This window comes from Cnephaeus nilssonii, assembly GCF_951640355.1.
Source record: "Cnephaeus nilssonii genome assembly, chromosome: 4".
Taxonomy (NCBI): Eukaryota; Metazoa; Chordata; class Mammalia; order Chiroptera; family Vespertilionidae; genus Cnephaeus; species Cnephaeus nilssonii.
The window spans coordinates 73,591,808-73,607,384 of NC_137075.1; the positions used below are offsets into that span (position 1 = coordinate 73,591,808).

The 15,577-nt window shown below is 37.8% G+C and overlaps 1 protein-coding gene across 2 annotated transcripts in view; it reads left to right on the forward strand.

Moving 5' to 3' along the window:
• The window catches only part of PELI2 (pellino E3 ubiquitin protein ligase family member 2), a 170,882-nt gene that overhangs the window by 143,471 nt on the left and 11,834 nt on the right, over positions 1–15,577 (forward strand). For both annotated transcript variants that reach the window (XM_079769545.1, XM_079769546.1), the window contains one exon: positions 8,850–8,951. In XM_079769545.1, the coding sequence (XP_079625671.1) occupies positions 8,850–8,951 (102 nt within the window). The remainder of the gene's footprint in view (positions 1–8,849; positions 8,952–15,577) is intronic.

Sequence of the window (15,577 nt, forward strand, 5' to 3'; positions counted from 1 at the left end):
AGGATTCAAACCTGGGGCCCGGTGTGTTCTTTTCTCAACATCAACTGCACTAACCAAGTTGATCTCTGCAGTGTCCACACGTGGTCTTATTCTGTCTTCCTTCAGTACATATAAACCTGGAGCTCAGCAGGACAAACCAGGTAGTCATATTGAGACAACCATCTGGCACGAATGTTTTCTTTTGCCCAACGTTCAGCCATGTGCTGGGTTATCAGTAGGTAGTGCAGTGAAGCGATGCACTGCCAGTGACCTCCTGGGGCAGCTGTCTTGTGACCGTATGCTGATAGCCTCCAGTACAACCCCCTGCCACTGCTCAGACCACAGTGGACACAGTGCTGCATAGTAAAATCATTCAGCAGTTATTGCTGCACAGTTCACCACAAACTCATTCATTTGCTCACAAATGTGCACATTTCTGCCATAAACATAAACATCAGAAGTTTTTTTGAATGGAAAAGGTTCGATTCATTGGCCTCATTCAGTCCTGCCCCAAACAGATTCCATTATTATGTTTTCCCACACGGATTAAAATGTTGTTTCTGTAGCAGTGCACCCTGTCATTGAATGCTTGTACTTAGGAACCAGAACGTCTGTGAGAGGCCAATGTAGTTATTTTCCATTTTATCAGGTCCTTTCTTGCAGCAATAGTTTTTCAGTTATTTATTTAAATTGTACTAGTATACTGGGCTGAAATAAATTAACAGTTAAAGTGGCTGAAATTAAACCTGCCTAAAACATGCAGAATAATTGGCCAGGGAGCCAGTACTTATTCTATCATGCCTTACTTAAGAGGGCGAGTTGTGGGCATCATTTCGAAGGTTATTGGGAACACAAACTCAGATTACATTCCTTGGTGGAACTCCAAAGACAAAGAGGTCACTGGCTCCCCGAGGAGAGTGTACAGGACATTTCCTAGGTCTTTCCCCAGCAGATAGGCTATCAGCACATCTCTGACTTCTTTCTGAGGGGTTCTGTTGGGCACCGACGGATGGGGTGCAGTGAATAGCATCAGAGAACACTGCTGTATTCGGGCATGTGATGCAGAGCTCTTCAGAGCAGCTCTGTGAAAACTTGAGATTCATCTAGAAAAGGTCCTTCAACACATAAGCCTCACCAAGGCCCTCTCTTTTGAGAGACAAAAACAACACTAATTATATCTACTCATGGAGCAAAGAACGTATGCGGGTTGCTGGTGTTTCCAAAATCGCATTCATTTGCTTTAGTCAGGTGCTGTGTAACACAGGAGCAGGGACTGCCCTTCTGTAGCCGTCAGCATCCAGGACGTCTGGACAAGAGGGGTTGGTCAGCCCTTGAGTCATTTGCTTCTAAGACACAGTAACAGAAAATTAGGTGTGGATTTGAAGAAAAATAATTTCATTTCATTTGAAACTCAGATTCTCTCTCTCTCTCTCTCTCTCTCTCTCTCTCTCTCTCTCTCTCTCTCTCACACACACACACACACACACACACACACACACACACACACACAGAGTCTAGGTTAGTAAGGAAGCCCCATTTGTATACCTAATATAGGTGGTTTGCAAAGTTTGGCTTCATAACATCTGACATAACTAGTTATTTTCTTCTCCTGTCTTCCTAGTATCTCTTCTATTCCTGCTCCAAATGTATAAGGACTAAAAATTGTCCAGATGACATGCTTTTGCTTCCTCTGAAAATTCTTTGAATATGCTCCAGATTCCTTTTATATATTGATCTATAAATATTCATTTTACAATATGACTCCTAATATAAAATTTTCCTCACATCTCAGTCATCCAACAACTGAAGATTATCCCACAGATGATGCCTTCCTATGTTCAGGAGCACATGAAACTGCCTTTAGGAACACAGCCCCTCTCTTTGTAAAAGCACCCCGCTCCCCATTCCTGTCCCATGCCCTTGGGCATGGGGAAGGTGAGCACACAGATTACCATAATGTTTTTTGTGATTTATCATAAGTACTAATAAATCAAAAAAAAAAAAAATGCCCTGGCACCAGTAGGCCTTGAGAACTGCTTGGTTCAGTGATCTTCTGTTGTGTAGCTAACTACTGCAAAACTTAGTGGTTTAGAAAAAAAACATTTAATTTTGTTCATAATTTTTGCAAGGGTTGGGAATTTTGAAGGGTGCACACAGCAAATGCTGGGGCAGCTGAAACTGAAGGATTCATGTCCATGGTGGCTCCTTCTCTCCTATGTCATTTCAGTCTCCAGGGACTCACCTCCTGGCCTGGGTTTCTTATGCGATGGCTCAGGACTCCAAGAGCAAGTGTTCAAGGGTGGCAAGGGGAAGCTGCAAGGCTTCTTCTGACCTAGCCTCTAAGTTCCAGATGTCACTTATGCTGCCTTCTGTTGGTCAACAAGTTACTAAGGGCAGCCCAGATTCAAGGGAAGATGAATTAGATTACACCTAATCTCCAAAGTAGAAAGTTATGGGCTGTCAAGGAGCTGATTGTAAAACTCCTTTGGGGAATCAGTCAGTTTTGTAATTACTGGTTGCCCAACAACTACTTTGTATTTGAGGAGAAAAGTGAAATGTTGCATATTGTTTCTTCTATTTTGTATTTGATTTTTGCTTAATGCAGTAAAATCGGTGACCCTGGCTTTGACTCACCATTAGTTTAAGTATGGTAATAGTGCTAATTGTATATGGACAGCAGTGGCAAGAGAGGGCTCTGAAATGACAAGAAGCTTTTAAATCGGAGTGATTGGGAATGTAGTTGTACTTTTGACGGAAATAGGAAACCCAGGAGGAGAAAAAACATTTGGGCCCAACAATGAAATGATACTTTCTACTGCAGGTAACAAAATACTCAACCAAAGGCAACCTAAAACCCCCATTTTTCTCATAGAAGTCTGGGCAGATAGTTTCAGATTTGGTTCAACTCAAAGATGTCCGGCCCCAGACTGCTTTCCTGAGCATCTTTGGCCTTCCTCTCTTGTTGCAAGATAGCGACCTCAGCTCCAAGCATCACATTAATTTTTTTTTTATTGATAGAGAAAGGAAAGGATCTCTCTTGATGTCTCCCATCCCTAAGAGCTCCACACTGGTCAAGATTGGGTCACATCCCATGTGCTGGCTTCAGAGGAGACTGGGAGAGCTGGTCATGGCGTGCTTTGGCTTTTTAGTTAATGGGAAGCCAGCTCTGCTAATAGAGAGAAAGGCATTAGGTAGGAAACTAGCGTCTGCCTCAGTGATGAATTCCATTTTCTCTCCCTAGGCTCACTTAGCAGCCTTATACTAGTAGAACTTGAACTAAATGGGCTAAATCATAACTATGATAAATTAGGATTTTTTAGAAACCAGTTTCTCAGTGGGCTTTTTCTCTTTTTGTGATTGAGAGCTAACCCACTGCTTCTTAACAAATAAAAATATTTGATTATTTTCCTTACACTTTTAAAATATGAATGAAAGCTCTTTGGCTGCCATGAAGACATATGTCCATCCTATTATGCATCGTGCAGGATTGCCTTTCTGGTATCATTACATGTTATACATCTTCCTAAGTGCCTTCTGTGTGTGAGAGTTTGTAAGAGGAAGAGAATTTCATAGACATTATGAACCTTTTTTGTTTCAGAATCGAGGCTCAGAACCAGGACAACCAATTCTCTATTCCCCTGAATGGCAGAGAATGACCGAGCCGGGCCCGTGTCACAAGCAGAGTAAAACTCAGAAAGCATAGATCTCAGCTAGAGAAAGGAAGTGTTTTGGCTCAGAATGGGCATAGTGTAGGCACCTGGAATTGCAGAGTAGTGCTTAAATTCCTAAGCTGGGTAAAGTTGGAAATCCTTTATTCTGTGGATCTGTAATTGTAATTGTCTATGCTGTAATTGTCCAGTGGTGATATTTTTTAACTGGATAAGATTCACACGTAATAAATTGGGGCTGAGAGTGTCACTAATGGTACCTTTGCTGGTGAACAGTAGGAGGAGGAGGGGAAGACCCGAGGAAAGAAGCCCTGACTCTCATCTTGCATCTGGAGCAGTGTATGCTTTCCTCTGGCATCCATTGAATGCCCACATGCCCACAGTGCTGGGCACGGAAGGAGAGACCAGATCAGGTCTGCCTCTGAGGCACTGGCAGCCACCCTGCCTTCTCATCACTGTAGAAAGTGAATGTGGGAAATCACTAGTGTCTGCCAGCAAGCTGGTTGAGCTGGTTTTCCTTATAATTTTAAAGTGTTTAATTTCCAAATTTGAATTGGTATAGTAAAATCACATTATGTTACAGTAATTGTGTTTGAACTAAATTATAGTGAGTGCCAAGAGAAGGCCTTAGCCACTCTCTGATGTTTCAGAAGTAGATTTCAAAGCAATTTGATGCCTTAGGGAAATTTTCATTTCCATAATACCTGAAAAGATTGACTCAAGTCAATGAATCTGTCATTTACTAAAAGGTGTATTTCTAAAAGTCCTGTTTTAAATGTTAAAAGTATTGTTGAAAATTTGATATTTCTAACCAAAATAAAAAAGCTTAATGCCTTATATACTTCTATAAAGTAAGCAAAAACTGATGTTAAGCTTAAACTCCTCCCCTTAGCTTCCCCTAACCATGCAGATCTGGCCCCACTCTAGACTTTAATATGCAAACAAGATTACATGAGCCCTAATTCATGTCATCAGGGGAATCGGGCACCTCTCCCAGTGGTGGCCTTAGGTGTCCTGGTTTTGACTGCCACTTTTTGCTCCAAATCTTAATCCTGGATTGAATCCCAGGCTTCTAGGGCCCGCTTATTGCCATGCCTCTCCCCACTGTGGATACAGCCTGTTTGGGCCCCAAGGTACTGGCATTCAGGGCTCTTTTATGCCAAGCCTCCTCTCCTGGCTCAGCACTAACAGGGGAAATCACTGCAGAGTGAGTTAGAGGTGGCTGGCACCCCTCGCTCCCCTGTCATCCCTGCTACAGGGCACTGCATTGCCTGCTGGCTGGGGCCACCCACCACCTTCCAGGACTTGCTTCTCCCTGCAGAATCTCTTTTCCTACTTCCCAGTCTTTCCTACATCCAGAGGCTTCCAGAATGTAACCCTGGGATGGGACTTCCTTAATCACAAAGTCTCAGGAAAGTGTTTTTCTAACCCCAAATCATCCACCTTTCCTAACCCTGGTGATTCAGATTTAGCCATATTAAAAACACACACAAAAAACAAAACCTGGCAGAAGTTTGAAATTATAAACTTTCTTTAATGGGCTCAATATTCAGGGTGTCCTGGGTCAGGCATTCAAGCCTCAGAGTCCCTGAGCTTTCTTCCCTGTTTGGGGTTGGCCAGCAGGGGTTTGCTTACATCTTTGAGTTTCTCTTTGCTATGGGCATTTCCCAGGTATGGCGCCACTTCCTATAAATAGACTTTTTAATATGTTTCATAGGCATATAATAGTTTGAATCAGAAGAATAATTTTAGAATAATACACCTTAGAACATGGGTCCTCAAACTTTTTAAACAGGGGACCAGTTCACTGTCCCTCAGACCGTTGGAGGGCCGGACTATAGTTTAAAAAAAACTATGAACAAATTCCTATGCACACTGCACATATCTTATTTTGAAGTAAAAAAAAACAAAACGGCAAAAACATCCGCATGTGGCCTGCGGGCCGTAGTTTGAGGACGCCTGCCTTAGAAGAATTGGGTCCAATAACAACTTAGGGCCTATAAAAGGGCTATTTCTGGTGCCTGCCAGAGTGGCACAGAGGTGCCGGGGGGCGCGGTGTCTAGGCTGTGTGAGGTCATGGGGGGAGTACAGCGAGTCTACCTGGGGCACCGATGTCCCAGCAAATTTGGAAGACCTGTTTAAATGTTAAAACTACAAGCATGCTATGGAGTAGAATACAAAGTTTATAATAATTTTAAGGTAGGAAGTTTTACACATGAAGAGTTTCACGTCAGGGCTGCTATCCCAGATGGCTCCAGGGGGTCAGTTAAGGCAACTATGATAGAAGTTTGAGAAACACTGTGCCTAAGAAAGTACCATCATACAAAAATGTGTAACTTGTAAAAGGTGTTATGTTATGGCATTGGTTACTCCTTATTCTGCAGACAATTGGCAAACTACAGACATTCTTGTTTTATGTAGAATGTGTGCCAAGAAAGTTACTAGGTGTACCAGTTAATAATGCAGACTTTTTTCAATAGATGGAGTTACACATATGTTGATATATATGCGATTTGATATGTATGCTATTTTGTTGTATTGACAGCAAGCTTCAAAACTTCATATGTCAAATTTGCTGAAGGTATTAACATCATAGATATTTTTACGCTTAAAAATGTCAAATTTCATGCCAAAAAAAAGAGCATTTGCGGCAAGTTTTCATTATTTTGAAGAAAAAGTTTTCATATACTTCAGAAAGCTTATGGTAAACATGCTCCATTTCAAGATACTTGTGAACACTGGTTTAAACGCTTTAAAAGGGATGATTTCGATGTGAAAGACAAAGAACGGACAAGTCAACTGAAAAAGTTTGAAGACCAACAATTACAAGCATTATGGGATGAAGATGTGTGTCAAACTCAAAAACAACTTGCAGAAAGATTAAACGTTGCTCAACAAACAATTTCTGATCATTTACAAGCAATGGGAAAGATTTTAAAGGAAGGAAAATGGGCGCCACATCAACTGAACGAAAGACAAATGGAAAACCGAAAAGTCATCAGTAAAACGTTGCTTCAGTGGCACAAAAGAAAGTCTTTTTTGCATCGAATTGTGATTGGCGATGAAAAGTGGATTTATTTTGAGAATCCCAAACGCACAAAATCGTGGGTTGATCCAGGTCAACCATCAACATCGACTGCAAGACCAAATCGCTTTGGAAAGAAGACAATGCTCTGCGTTTGGTGGGATCAGGAAGGTGTGGTGTATTATGAGCTTCTAAAACCAGATGAAACCATTAATACTGATCGCTACCGACAACAAATAATCAATTTGAACCACGCTTTGATCGTGAAATGACCAGAATGTGCCAGAAGACACGGCACAGTAATTTTGCTTCGTGATAATGCACCATCACACACTTCAAAACCAGTTAAAGACACAATAAAAGATCTTGCCTGGGAAGTATTAACCCACCTGCTGTATTCACCAGACCTTGCTCCTTCAGGTTACCACTTGTTCCGATTGATGGCATAGACACTTTCTGAGCAGCACTTCAAAATATATAAAGAAGTGGAAAATTGGGTCTTTGAATGGTTTGCCTCAAAACAAGAAAAGTTCTATTGGGACGGTATCCACAAATTACCTGAAAGATGGGGGAAATGTGTAGCTAGCAATGGACATTATTTTGAATAAAGCACTTTTGATGTTTCTCTTGAAATTATCATGTTTTCTTTGATTACAAAATCTGCCATTATTAACCAGTACACCTAGTATGTTGGAGTTGATTCATTTGTAAATTGAATACTTGTAAATGCCATAAACACTTTTTAAAAAACCTTAAAATAAATTATTGTATACATACTCCCTGGTTATTAGTTTTGTAAGTTTGAGTTTAATAAAGTTATTTTTCTTAAAGTAGACTTTTGTCACTTAACTATAAAGATAAACATCAACTCATCTTAAATTGGAAATAGTGCTATATTAATTTGACTTTCTAAAAATGTCATTTTATCAATACCATTGAATTTATCTGATTCGTACCAATAAAAATTTAAGATTATGTTTGTTGCTGAAGTGGAGTAGTGTAAGAAGTATTTTTTAGGTTCCTGATCACATAAAATATATTTATTTTTATTTTTATTGCTTAATATTATCTAATGAAGCCTATACGACAGAACATCAGTTTGGTCATGCAGTTTCTCAGGGCAGCTGATTAAATAAGCATGAGATGAACCAGGCTAACTTCTAACTTGATTTGGAATGTTATACTATTTATTACTCTAAGCAATTATGTGAGCCAAATATAAATGTTCAGACTTTTTCAGTAGCATGCTGTATATGTCCAGCTATTTCCAAATGCTTTCTTGATCTTCAGACAGTATCATCTTCAGTAAGTGTCTAATAGTTAGGCTTATTAAAGTTTTATTGTACTTAATGTAAAGGAGTGGAGATGAAGATAAAGTAGAATGGATAAAATGTCATTGAAATAATTTGAAGTACAATTTAAGTAAACTTTGTTGTTAATTTGGAAATGTAAAAGTATGTGATCACAACTTAAGATGTATTCAAATATATCATTATGGAGGAAATAAGAACAATATTGTATTATTGATTTCTAGATTTTTTGAATAAGACTATTAACTTTAGTCTAAAAATATAAAGGTAAAACTAACTTAGCTACCTTATTTATTAATTCAATAACTATCTGGGTTAAGCAACTGCTTATAGAAGATTTAAATAAGATGTAAAACAGTATGATTATCAGCTAGAAAAGTCCATTATTATATAGATATCCTTACAGAACATTAACAGTTTTTTCAGAGAATCTTTTACTATGATTATAATCTGTTACACAGGAAAATACCATAAAAATGTTATTGACTTATGTAATGTGAAATAAGTTTTAAAATTTTAAATCAATCATATTAGTCTAAAATTTTATCACTGAGTTAAGGTAACAGAGAAAGTGGATGTTTTCTGGGCTATGATTAAATCAAGAATTGCAAACTAGTAAATTAGCTTTGAATTGAAATAACTAAAACATTTTTCATATTAAGATAGAATATTGGGTAACACCAGAATTTCGACTATTGGCTGCTCTGTAATCAGGGCACAGCACAGGGACAGGCTCTGAGTGTTAGGAAAATGCTGACTTGTGTTGGGTTTTGCTGGTAGAATGATGTTTCTACTACAGACTGAATTGTGAGTAAGTTGTTGAAATTAAATTTTAACAAATTTTTACTTTTTATATTTCATTATTAGGCAATCAGCTGCAAAGGTCAACACAGTATATCATACACTCTGTCAAGGAATCAGACTGTGGTGGTCGAATATACACACGATAAAGATACGGATATGTTTCAGGTAACATGTTTTTTTTTAGTGGAAATTTTAGGACATTATTCCTTCAGTTCTGTATTTTGATATGTAATCAGACCTTCTAGCACATTAGCTTTTGGTGATGCCCAAGGGGAAAGAGGTGAGGATAATATAAAAATTATTCCTATTTGGTTTTTGAGAGACTAAGAAAACTTAATTCTAAAACTGCAGAAGGAATTATAAAGGCTACATTCTCAGATTTCAATGTAATAAACATAGACTTTAATAATAAGAATAAAATTTTTATAGCCAGCTGCTTTTAAAAGCCAACATGTTTAAAATACTTCCTAAATAACACTTGAATGAAAGGTGACATCAAAAATACAATTTTAGACCTTTTTAAAAACAACTGGGAACATTATATAGCAAAACTCATTTGATATGACTGACAGCATACTCAAAAGAAATATAAAAACTTAAGTGCTTTTATTATTTGGAAGGGAGGAAGCAATGGAGGGAAGGAGGGAGGTGGAGAGGGTCAAAGGGCCAGGGAACTGAACATTTATCTCAAAAAGTTCTGTTTAAAAAAATGACACTAGAAAGTAGAGGTTCAGGAATAGTTCTAGTGATATATATATTAGAATGTCCAGAAATACATCAAAAGAAAGGAGGAGGAAGGAAGTAATAAAGGGGGAAAAAAATCATCATTAATTTTAAAAGAGAATTACTATATCCAAGATTTGGTACTTTAAAACAACAGAAAATTAAAATCAAGGCTAATAAAAAAAAAAAGCAAACACAAATTGGAAGCCATGAGGCTTTGCATTTATATATGGAGAGTTAAATTATTAAATGACGTTGGAAACAAATGTCAAAAAAAAGAAGTATAGATACATCAAAAAGCATTAAAATGACTCTTGCAAATAAGAAAATATGCCCAATTTATCAGACTGGCAAAAATCCAAAAGGTTTTGTCAAAGATGTGGGAGACAGGCTTCTACATGCTATAAATTGGTATGATCTCTATAGGATGGTGATTTGGAAATACCTATGAAAAATACAAAATGTTTACACTTTTAGACTCAGCTCTTCTCCTAAAGCTCTTCTCTTCCTAGAGATTTACCTCAGAGATACCCCTGCATACTTACAAAATGATATTTTTATCAAGTTACTGTTTGACGCATGGTTTACTAACAAAAGATTACGAACAACCTAAATATACTTCAGTAGGGGAACAGTTCCATGAATTTGGGGACATAGTCGGGGCCTCCAAGACTATAAAACAGAATAAGCAGACACAGAGTTACAAACATATTTAAAGAATTAAATATTAATACTGCCGAAACCGGTTTGGCTCAGTGGATAGAGCGTTGGCCTGCGGACTCAAGGGTCCCAGGTTCGATTCCGGTCAAGGGCATGTACCTTAGTTGCGAGCACATCCCCAGTAGGGGGTGTGCAAGAGGCAGCTGATCGATGTTTCTCTCTCATCGATGTTTCTAACTCTCTATCCCTCTCTCTTCCTCTCTGTAAAAAATCAATAAAATATTAAAAAAAAGAATTAAATATTAATACTATTAAATATATTTATATTGAGTCATTGATAGCATTATATTCAGTTAATATTAATGTTAAATGTTAGTAATGTAAATAATATTAAATATATTAAATTGTAAACAGCATATTAATCATTAAATATTAAATAAGTATTATTAAATGTTTAAATAATGCTTATATGCATTAAGTAAAGCAGTTGCCTTTGAGGAAGAGGGCTAGGCAGGTGATATACAGGGAGGTATTTCATACTTTTTTATTTCTTGAATGATGTTAATGTGTTAGCTATTTTATAAAAAGCTAAACAATTATGGGTAGATAGAGCCATCATCATAGTCATGGTCATAGGTATAGACATAGTATTTAAGTGCTAGTTTGAACTCAAAAGTAAGATTTATCAAATTCAGACAAAATATTAAGTTGTTTTACTCTTCATGCCATTTTATTTTATAATATTCCCAATTATTTTCTCATTCTACTGAATAAAATCTCTTAGTAGTTTTAGATGGTAACATTAGTATCTATATAGTTGAGGAAAATGTTTAAGAATATCAATACTTTTTCAATAGTTATTTCTTAAAACGTGTGAGTGTGTTTATTTCACAGTGCTCAAGCTCACTCATAATCCTCCATTCATCAGTTTCATGAGTGCCTACTGTGTGTCAGATACTCACCTAGTTCCTGTACATAGACCGCTAAGGCTACCTCTCATGGAGCCTACATTCTAGAGGCAAATAGACCACAAACAGCAGGTATTCCAGGCAGAAGGCCAAGGCCTCAGGGGAGGAGCAGAGTGAAGGAGGAGGGAAATGACCTGAGATGACCGTGGAAAGGTAGGCAGAGGCGGGGAGAGGTAGGGCCTTTAGGCCAAGTAAAGAACTTGGGTTTTATTTTAGGAGTTTGGGGGAAGCTGTTGGAGGATTTTAAGTAAGAGAGAGCTACAATCTGATTTATGTTTTTAAAAGATATCTCCAGCTACTTTCTATAGAGGAGAATGTAGGAGGCCAGTGTGAAACTGGAAAACCAGTTTGGAGGCTAAGGTAATGCAATCCAAGTAAGAGTTGGTGGTAGCTGGAACAAAGGTGAGGAAAGATGTGTTTTGGAGGTAGTGTGGACAGGATTTCAACAAGATTAAACATGGGTGTGGATGAAGGAATCAAGGATAATTCTTGGGTATTGATTTTTAGCTTGAGCAAATTGGATGCCAATCATTGACATAGGGAATCCAGGGGCTAAAGGGGATCTAGGTTCTGTTTGGAACATGTTACATTTGATATGCTTATTAGACATCAAAGTGTGTGCATTGGGTGTGCTAGTCTGGAGCTCGGGGGAGAGATCAGGGCTTTGTGGCTAATAGCTGGGATTTGATTAGATTACCCAGGGAGAGAACAAAAAGAGTAGGAAAGGGAGCTATTTACCAACTAGCCTAGAAGGGTTTCATTATTTGAATGCCAGGTACAAATGTGTCAGCATATGCTGGCTGATTATAAGCCCTGGAAACCTCAGCAAGAGCCTTGGGGAGAGAAGCTCGGTTGCAGTGGGTTGAGGAGAGATGTTAAGGGAATGAGTAAGGAAATGGAAGCAATAACTAGTGAGGGGTTTTCAAGAAGTATTGCTGTTAAATGAATCAAAAATGAGGTAATAGTTTGAGGGTTGCCTGCAGGCAAAGGAAAGTGTTTTTTTAAAGATGAGAGACTAGAACAGTGCTACTCAAACTCCTGGGCAGAGCGGCGAAAAGTCTGTTAACAGTAACTGGGACCTCGTTTCTCCAACTTAATTTGTTCTGGAAGGCTGTTGGAGAAGCAATGTGTTCGAAAACCGAATCATGTTTTTTCCATTAGAAATGTAAATTGAATTAATCTGTTCCAGACCCAAAAATGATTCAGTTTTAACCTTTCTTATATATACTACATGTCTAATTTACTGTTTAATTTATAAATATACACTTTTTAAATTTATCAACCCACCCACTACTAGCTTTAAATGAATTTTTCATATATCACTGCCTCAGAAATACTATCACCAGCTAACTGCTTTTCCTTGATCCACTCAACAGCAGTTTTTCTACCTATTCAATTGCCTGTGGTTGTTGTTTTGTGAGCATTTTCACATTCTTAGCAACATTAGCACTTCTGATGGCCTCTTTATGTTTTAATTGTGCTAATAGTATATTTGGCCAGCAACAAAAGCATTCTCTCCTTAGTTTGTTGCCTGAGAGATGCTTTTCATCATGCTGAGGTATCAGCATGAAAGGGTTTTCAGGTCCAAAACTGAAGGTTTTGGTCAACCAAGACATTTTTTTATGAAAAACTTGGTCGAGAACTGAATTGTTCAAGATGGGAGCTGTTTGAGAACCGAGGTTCGTGCAGAGTGAGATGAGTAGGAAATTGGAAGCTGTTACAGCAGTTTGGTATTCCTGAAGCATCGGAACAGATGATCATTTTTCTAATACTCATGTTATTGTATTTTTATAAGGTATCAGTGGCAAGTTGAAATGTACAAAACAAAAAAAACTGGTTCTTTCCTCCTCAGAGGCACAGTTTGAGAAGCTCCAGGATGTGTTTGATAGCTGATGGCATGATCCAGTCTCCAGAGAGAAATTGATGATGCAGGAGAGAGGGGTGGCGGGAGCAAATATTGGGAGCAAAATCCTTAGGAAGTGGAGAACATTGGGTTCTCAGGCATCAGTGAAGAGATTGGTCCTGAATAGCAGCGGCAATATGTCATTCTTGCCATAGGAGGGAAGCCAGATGATGTTACAGCTGCAGGGGCGCGGGAAGGATTGGTCTGGGAAACCTGAGGGAGGCCCTTTCAGGTGCTCCCGAACTGTCTTACCTGTACTGACTTCGACTGACAGTCAAGCAAACCCTAACTCTTCTCAGATATATTAAAATTTAAAGTGCTGAATGATGCTGTGTCTGTATCAGTAGTAAGGGTTGAAGTTCTCCATGTGGCTACTGTATGAATATCAGCACTGTATGAATATCGGATGAAATACAGAAACATTTGGCTTATCTACATGACTGCTCTTAAAATAATGTAAAGTTGATCCAGTAAACAAAAGAAAAAACAGGACCAAGTTTTTCCATAGTGGGTGAGTTTTCAGTAGGAAAGTGGCTCAATTTTTTTCCTGGCAAAAGCCCCCTGAAGTTTGTGTTCTGCAGTATCTATAATAATAAAAGTTAATTAGACCAGACATCCTTCGGGACACAGCCGGAGCTGCGAGGGAAGCCCCGGTCCCGGGTGCCAGAGGGAAGCCGGTGCCGGCAGCCGGGGGAAGGAAGGCCATCAGGCCTCTAGTAAAATTATACTAGCACTCTGCAGGTTAGTTTTAAGTGGAAGTGAATTGATAAACAAATCTCATATGACCAGTCAGATAAGTATCATGACTTGAAATAATTGATCCTAGCAGTATGTTCCAGCTGGAATAAAATGTCATGTATTACAGTCAATTTCAGTTAATTCATCAAGACATTAATTTAATACCTTGGGATGAGATCAGAATGGCCTTTCTTGAAGAGAATAATCTCTGTAGACAAGGAGCAGTTGTGTGACATTCTATTGGAGCGTGGTTTTAGCTTTGAACTTATAACAGAGCTTAAAAAGGCATGAAGGTGACAAATGAGGTCAGAGACTGTGTCGTTGTGAGAACTCTGGGTTTTGTGACCAGGCAATTTTGGAACTTTTCACATTTTCTAAGCTTCATTGGAATAGAGTTTCAGGACGGGTTTGTTTCTGAGCTTTATTTTCTCCTTTATGCTTTCCTATATTTGTGAAATATTTTGTATAAGTATTTTTTACTTCTTTAATTGAATAAAAGTCTTTTAAAGTTAAATAAATCAGAGAAAGACAAAAGCTGTATAATATCACTTACATGTGTCATCTTTAAAAAAATAAAAATCATAGAAACAGAGACTAGAATGGTGGTTTCCAGGGGCTGAGGGTGGAGAAGGAGGGTTTGGTAGAGATGTTGGTCAGACAGTATAAACTTCCAGATGTAAGATGAATAAGTTCTGGGGATTTGATGTACCACATGGTGATTATAGTTAATAATGCTGATTATATACTTGAAAGTAGCTAAGAAAATAGATTTAAAGGGGGCTTTAAAAAAATTAGAGTGGTCTGATTCAGAACTTCTGAGTTACACGCCCAACTTTTAAATGAATCTAGCAGAGAGGAGAGTCTGCCACTTCAGAAAGATGAATTGTATAATGATATGATTTTGTAATACCTCTAATTTACATTTTATGTTGCATTTTTAAACAAGTTACAGGCTTTCTAAACCTGAAATGCATACATTCAGGCAATATGCATCTAGTTAAGTTGATGAGTTTCCGTGAGCCCAGTGGTTTAGTTTATTCCAGACACATTTCATTAGGACAAGAAATTAAGGTTTGTAAAAGAAAAAAAAAAAAAAAAAGAAGAGGAGAAAAGAGATGTCTGTTGTTGGTTGGTTTGCGATAGTCTATGCATGAGAATGTATATGTGAGACTTACAAAAGAAATTTAATATTGTTCCAGGAAGCAAGCAGAGCTAAATTTATGCACTATATATTAATACTTTCCCTTTCATACATTCAGATAAAAAGTATATTATATTGCTTATATTTTAGATAGAATTTTGAGATCCAGATAAAGATTCCTGGGAAATTGCTTTTTGGGGACCTTATATGTACACATCTGTGTTCTTCCCATTGGCAGCTTCGGAATCAAAGTCACTATTGTTAGAACATTAATATGTTTAGCAAGAAATTATTCACTTACATGTAAGTGATTTTAAATTAAGAAGTCTCTTTGGCATATATATAACATCACCGTTTTCCAGTAGAGGTTCATAGAAAATCATTACATAAACATTTTACTCTTTTGTCTTGAGATTTCCTTATTTGTAAACAAATACTTCTGTTCACAGAACAGAACAATTCCTGTCTTAGTTGGATTTATTGAATATGAAAAGCTTTGTTAGAACTGTAAGATCTGGCCAACGAAATAAATGCGTTTGGCAGCATTTAAACTTACCAAGGAAAGAAAGCCAATATAATATTATTGGCAACTTTTTAGACTTTCCCAAGAGAATTTTTTAAAAATCCCTAATTGAAATATTAAGACCAGCTTTTTAAA